The following is a 7,427-nucleotide window of genomic DNA, read 5'->3' as shown; positions in this document are numbered from 1 at the left end:
GAAAAGAAAAAAGTTAAATAAGATATAAAATATGATCTCAATCTTCAAAGAAAAAAAAAGTCCATAGATGTTGGAAGTCTTGATCAGACTATCTACAACACTTCTTCCCCATTTGATTTCTTAAGAAATAGAGAAATAAGACCAAAGAGATGTAAGTAGAGCCCAAATATCATCTGTATGCTGATAAATGCTGGTGAATGCAGGGTAGAGTGAGAGGCAAATAGTCTGCTAATTGAACTCCTTAAATCAAATAATACCCAATCAATCAATCTTAAGTCACACTGGACCCCAGTCAGTAGGCCACCTTCTCAGTCTTCCCAAATTTACCAATAATATCTGGGATAAATCAAAGTTATGGAGAGATGTCAGAGTTTTTTTTTTTTTTTTTTTTTTTTTTTTTTTTTTTTAACAATCACATAAGGAAGCATTTATTTGAGGTTTAACATGAAATCATACAAATAAAATTTGTATAAACAAATCCACACCGAGGCATAACACAGATAGCAAAGGACAAAGTAAAAACAAAGAAAACTAATTGGCAGCTATATACAGTTGGACAGTTGTGTCTTGTACACTAGAAAGTCTTTTACAAAATAATCATCTTAGATCAACAGAAGACCAATCTTCAACATCGTCCTGCAAGATGGGTTACTTTAGTATTTCCTCCTCTTTTCTCCAAGGTCCTCTTTTAGTATGGCTGGTAATTGTTTTGGTGATTGCCACCCCCTCAAGATGCCTTGCCATATGTGCTCTGTTGGCCACTGTAGTCTGTATATCCCTGTCCATATCCATAGTTCCCATAGTTATACCCAGTATAATCATATCCGCCATAGCCACTATAGTTCTGATCACCACCATAGGCACTATTGTAATTTCCGTATCCTTGATCGTAATAGTTGTTAAATCCTTGGTTCCAGTTTTGGCCCTGACCTCGTCCTCGACCCCTTGTACCACCTCGTCCAGCAGCTGCAGCTCCTCTTCCTCCTTTCTGTTGTTGCTGTTGCTGCCTATATACCTCTTTGGGTTGTGCAACTTTGATTTCACACTTTCCAGAACCAATTTGATGGTATCTGCTTTCTAATAATTTCTTTACTGGCTCTTCATCTGTATATGTGATAAAACAAAATCCTCTTCTTTCATTTGTTTTTGTATCCATGGGAAGTTCAATATTTTCGATCTCTCCAAATGCTCCAAAATATTCTTTTATTTGCTCTTCAGAAGTATCTGGGCTCAATCCACCCACAAAAACTTTTTTAGGGGGTTCTTTCCCTTTTAAAGCCTTCGCCCTTTTGGGGTCTATCAATTTGCCATCCAGTTTGTGTTCTTTCAGTTCCAAAACCTTATCAACACTAGCAGCATCTTTGAAAAGCACAAATCCAAATCCTCTTGATCTTCCAGTGACTGGATCTGTTTTAATTGTGCAGTCTACAACCTCTCCAAATCGAGACAAATATTCAGTCAGATCTTTCTTGCTTGTATCCCAGCTCAAGCCTCCAATAAACATTTTACCGTCATCCTGCTGATTCTTGCTCGCGTTAATCTTGGATCCCTCTGCGAATTCCTCTATGTTGCTGTACTCGTTCATGTCCTCCATGGTGGCGGAACTGTCGGTAGGGGGGTGCTGGCGCGCAGACCGAGTACCAGTAGCGGCGGCAGCGGAGCGTTGTATGGAGCTGGATTTAAAATGGCGGCGGAAGAGATGTCAGAGTTTTACACTAACTGGGTTTTTTCAAGAGAAAAGAAAACATCAAGAATAAGGAATAAATGTTTATCCCAAACAGGTGCATGTGTAAGTGTATGTAAACATAATACTATGTAAGTATATATGTGTGTATATATATACATATTCATACAAATGTATTTTAAAAGGTCTACAACCGTGTCGCCTAAAATAACAACCACTTGCCACATATATCTATTTAAATTAAAATTAAGTAAAATTATAAATTCAGTTCCTCATTCACACCGGCCACATTGCAAGTGCTCAATAGCCACATGTGCCTAGTGGCCACCATACTGAACAGAACAGATATAGTACATTTCATCATGGAAAATTCTTTTGGACAGTGCTGTTCTAGAAGATCTGTGGTTCAACACATTTTTTCCTGGCCCTAGGGATACAAGACAGATGGAGCTTCTACTGAATTAGAGTACTTGGTCAAGCAGGAAGGAAACCAGCAATAAACAGGATTTTAAAACTACACAAAATAATTTCAGATGCTGATGGGTGCTTTCATGAAAGTGAAACATAGCAATATAGACAAAATTTAAGGAGTGGGACTGGGGTGAGAACTGCTTTGGACCAGGTGATTTGAGAAGGCCTCTGTTTTCGTTCACCAGGCTGCTATAGTAACTACCACACAATGCATTAGCTTAAACAACCAGAATTCTGTTGCTCACGGTTTTGAGGCTAGAAGTACAAAACTGAGCGTCAGCACAGCCATGCTTTCTCCCCAAAGTCTGTAACATTTGGAGGCTGAGGGCCCACAATCCTAGCATTCACGAAGGTCACGTGACACGTTCTCTCCTCACTTCTCCGGGTTCCCTTGATATCCGGGTTCCCTTACCTTCGGTTCCGTTCCTGCCCGGCTTCCGGCTCCCGGCTCCTTCCAGGGTGCTGTCTCATACACTAGCTTCGGGCTTCTTTCTCTTAATACTGTAAAGCCTCCAGTAATGCAGATTAAGACCCATCCTCATTAGGTTGGGCCACAACTTAACTAAAAATAACATCTTAAAGAGATATATTTACAACGAGTGTGCCACGGGAATGGGATTACAAACGTGTCTAAATTGGGTTACATAATTCAATCAACCGCAACCACTTTGCAGAGTTTTAGTCTTGCAGAGCTGGGAAATAAGTGCAAAGGCCTCAGTGCACAACAGAGTTTGACATGTTTGAGGAACAAAACTAAGACGTCACACCTAAAACAAAATGAAGAGGAGAACGGCAAAAGATAAAATAGGAAGGAAGGCTAGAAACAGACCCTGCAGGGCGTTTAGGCTAAGGTAGATATTTGGATTTTGTTCTAAGTACAATGGCAGGGTTCTAAACCCAGACTTGATATGATCAGATTTAACATTTCAAAAGACCACTTGGCTGCTGGGTGCAAAATGTTGGGGAGCAAGAAGGAAAGCAGAACCAGGGGCAGACAAGCTGGCTTTAGAGGCTTCTATATTGTGAAGCAAGAGCAGGGGATGGCTTTCCCTAGGGGTAGTGGTTAAGCAGGAGTGAAATGGTTGGATTTAGGGCATTATCTGATTGTGCACTTGAAGGGAGTTGTTAGCGGATTGGATACAGGAGCTAGGGAAAGAGAGGAATCTGGAACCACTTTTGGTCTGGGGCCCTAACAATTGGGTGTGATAAACAGTTACTGCAAGAATCAAAGAAATGAGAATGTAGCTTGGGCCGAAAAGCTGAGAACTTTATCCAGAGCAGGGGCTGGTGAAATTTTTCTGTGACAAGACGGTAAATTTTCAGCTTTTCAAGCCATATGGTCTCTGTTGTAACCTACTCAACTCTTCCATTGTAGCACAAAGCAGCTCTGAACAAAACTTAAATGAATGACCATGGCTATGTTCCAATAAAACTTTACTTATGGACAATGAAATTAGAATTTCATATAATGTTCATATGTCATGAAATAATCTTCTTTTGATCTTTTTTCAGTTGTTTAAAAAGTAAAATCTACTCAGCTCACCAGATACGAAAACAGACAGCAGACAGGAATTGGCCTGACCAACATAGCTTCCCTCCCCCTGATCTGAAGCCAAAGGTTTATCATTTGCATATGCTGAGCCTCATGCTGTGACTCAATATAGATAATCTTGTAATTCTCACAACTCCTTTAGGGCACTACTGTTATTATCTCCATTTTAGTAAGTAGGAAAAGTGAAGCTTAGGGAAAGTAACTTTTCCAAGGTGACTTGTCTAATAAGTGGCAATAACATTTTTCTTGAGTTAACAATATTTACTTGGATTCGGTATGACACCTATCTTTATAAGGCAGATAACCTCAACTCTAAACCTTAGTTTCCTCAAGATTAAAAATGATAATAATGTCTATTTTCCTATGGTTGTTGTGGAGTTCAAATTAAATAATACATGTTTTAATGCATTTTATACACTGTAATGCCTCATTTCTAATCCACCACCCCCAACACCACCCCCCACCCCCACTTACCAGCCCAGTTCGATCCTTCATTTCATTCAGGTCTCAGCTTAGATTTCGTCTCATCAAAAAGATTTTCCTTGACTATCATGTGTAAGATAATACTCCTGCACAGGACTATGTATCATTCAATTGCTTTTTTTTTTTTTTCATAACACTTTTCACACTCTGATACATTACAGGTTTATTTATTTGGTTATTGTCTGTCTTCCCACACTAGAACATAAGCACCATGTGAATAGTAACTGTCTGTCTAGACCACCGCTATATACCTAACACCTGGAAAAGTGCCTGGCAGAAAGTAGACAAATAATTATATGCATGTAAAATATTTCCTTGATGTATATTTTTCTATTTTTCATTATAGCAAAAATTTCTAGTAGAAATCCATCACATTGCCCACAATCTTTTAAAAGACGAGAGTAGACACAGCAGTAAGGCAGCTGTGAAGATAAGCAGTGTACCTCTCCTGCTTCCTTGGAGATACATCTACAATCTTTTTTATTTTTAAGGAGAAATTTGTTGACTTCATTTTGAAGAGTTAAAATAACTCTGGAGATCCACAGAACTGTGTCAGATAAATTCATAGTAATGCAAGGCATCCAGTAAATAAATGAGGTATTTTATAGTATTTTTTTAAAAAAGGAAAAAAAAACTGTCCATTGTGTTGGAAGATACCACTAGAGGATAATTACCCCATACCTTGACACCTTGTCAGTTATTAGTTGCAGCTACCTTCTTGTTTTTGCTTTCTGATCCTAAGCCTTTCAAGTCATGTTCCTTTGATATAATTCTTAGACATGACCAGTTTTAACAGATATTAAAGTTTTTATTCAACAAGCACTTCCCCTCCAATATATCCTGTGCAACCTGATACATTTTTGCATGTGTGTGATCTTCCAGCAGTTCCCTGAAACTCTTTTTCTCCTGGTAGCTTCTATTACTTCCTGTTTGTTGATGTACGTTTTATTGAAATTTGTTTTCATTGTTTCATTAGTTATTCTTTCCATTCCTTAGAACTCCAAATTTCAAAATGTAATATTATATTCATAAATCTTTCTTGAAATTTTACATTTTATTTAGGAAGATGGTTTCATTCATCTGTTGAGAAAAAGTAAAAATTCTTAAAGATGCTGTTCTCTTGGTTACTTTTTTCTTTCTGTGTAACTTAGAGGGTCACTACATAATCATTTCTCTCTGATTCTTACACCTGAAAGAATATTATTTATAGGAATAATATTCTAAATTCCTATAAATACAGATTATAAACATACAAATTTAAACTTAAATATCTGAGAACAGAACTTGATCTGCAAACTGGTACCTAAAAGAGAAAATAAATAGCAAATTTATTCAGAGTCCTGTTTGAAATTGTTGAGTGGGCAAACATTAACTAAGAAACTGCATTCTGTGAACTTTACCAAGAACTGTATTCTGGGAAAATTAATCAAGTTAGAGCGCTGCTTAAAACCACAATGCTCAAAACTGGAAATACATGAAAGGCCATCATAGCTGTGGTAGCTTTAAGAAATCCCCCTCAAATCAAGGAAATAAAGGCCTAGATTAATCATTTTTATTTTCCTAATTTTCAGCACATCAGCCCAAGTCATCTTGGGGCTTCTTTGTGAACATATGTATTTTCTTTAAAATCAGTTACAAAATGAACAATCTCAATAGTTTCACAAGGAAATAAACCTAGCAAATGTATTTAGTTCCACTTATATTGGGAAGAATAATAATTTATAGATTGAAGAAATAATTTATTTCTATCAAAATGAGACAATAATGTCAAGCAATGAATCCCTTCTCAGAAATACAAGTTTTGTTATTTTAAACATTTTATTATTTGCAGATAAGATCCAAAAATAACAAACGACATGAATTTCAATAGGATGCCATAAGACATAATCAGAATAACATTTGTTTCCTATTCAGTTTTCGATACTTACTGGGCAAACTTAAACCTCTTCCATTCTCACTACAGAAAAGTAGAGAATTCTAGTTGCTTCAGCAATAGCTCATCTGTGTCATACTTCTTTTGAATCCAGTATTGTCTTACAATAGACTTTTACTTTTCAATGCTTGATTATGTGAAGATTTTATGGCTGCTGTTTCTGATCCAATTAAAAATTATTCATTCACCCACACATGCATTCAGAAAACATTTGTTGAGAGGGTGCTATATGCCAGGTTTGGGGAATATTTAGATGAATTTCACTATTCCTGGCCACAAGAATTTAGCAAAGAGAGACACAAATATGTGAGTGAGTGTGTGTGTGTGTGTGTGTTTATAATAGCAGTATGGCAAATACCATAGTAGCATTAGGGAGCAAAAGATGTTTTTAGCTACCTTGGCAGAATTGAGGAAAGCTCTTCACAGAGTAGGTGACATTTCATACTGCCAGGCATACTATTCTGGAAGTTGTAGGGGAACAATGAAAGCACCTATGGGTTTTGTGGTAGGGGGTGGCAGAGATTAAATGACCTTCCATCAAGGGTATCAGGTAAAGACTCAAAACTTGGAAGGAAGGTTGAATTCTAAGATCCTTTTCCACTCTATAATATAGTCTATATTTAACTTACTGTCAATCATGTATATGGCATAATATACGTTCCTGCCCTCAATGAGCCATTTGTAAAGTGACTAATCAACTTCTAGTTTACTTGTGGTAATTCACAAGTTTTCATAATTTACTTATACTTTGTTTTCCTTTACTCACAATAATAATCATTCTTATAAATTCTTGTAAACTATTTCTTTTAATAAGATGTGCTTGGAAGGCTTGATTATCATTTGCCTTAACAAAGTGGCCCATGTTTTAATGGGTTAAAAAGATCTGTACTGGTTATACTAAATAAAGAAGATTAAAATAATGGCATTTGTTGTTATAGTCGGATAAGTCATTCAATAAAATATTAAAAGCATGTTCTCCTAGAAGAAATGTGTAAGATCTTTTATTTGGACATGTTTGATTTCAAATTGTTTTATACACAAATTAGGTATCCATGCAAACACCTAAATATTTATAAACACATGGATTAATGGCATCACAGAGCTCAACATCTCTGATTTTAAGAATTAGTGTTTCTAATATTCATCAATCATTTTGTGAATGTAACTTCAGTTTGTTCAGCTCAGTTCATATGCAAATTAAATTTATGATATTATGGATTTTGTTGGGAGATTGAATAGCTTAACATTTGATCCAAATGTGTTGGAACAAGAGATTCTTTATAAGTAACAGTGGTCCTGCTAGG

The 7,427-nt window shown here is 36.5% G+C and overlaps 1 protein-coding gene across 1 annotated transcript; it reads right to left on the bottom strand.

The window, feature by feature from the left end:
* Nucleotides 1-412: 412 nt before the first annotated feature.
* Nucleotides 413-1,694, bottom strand: LOC119504786 (heterogeneous nuclear ribonucleoprotein D-like). The gene has a single exon (XM_037797330.1). It carries the CDS (start codon nt 1,592-1,594, stop codon nt 728-730), a length of 867 nt encoding a protein of 288 aa, XP_037653258.1. The 5' UTR covers nt 1,595-1,694; the 3' UTR covers nt 413-727.
* Nucleotides 1,695-7,427: the final 5,733 nt, after the last annotated feature.

Source organism: Choloepus didactylus, chromosome 10, assembly GCF_015220235.1.
Source record: "Choloepus didactylus isolate mChoDid1 chromosome 10, mChoDid1.pri, whole genome shotgun sequence".
Classification (NCBI taxonomy): Eukaryota; Metazoa; Chordata; class Mammalia; order Pilosa; family Megalonychidae; genus Choloepus; species Choloepus didactylus.
This window is presented reverse-complemented; position numbering and strand designations above follow the sequence as displayed.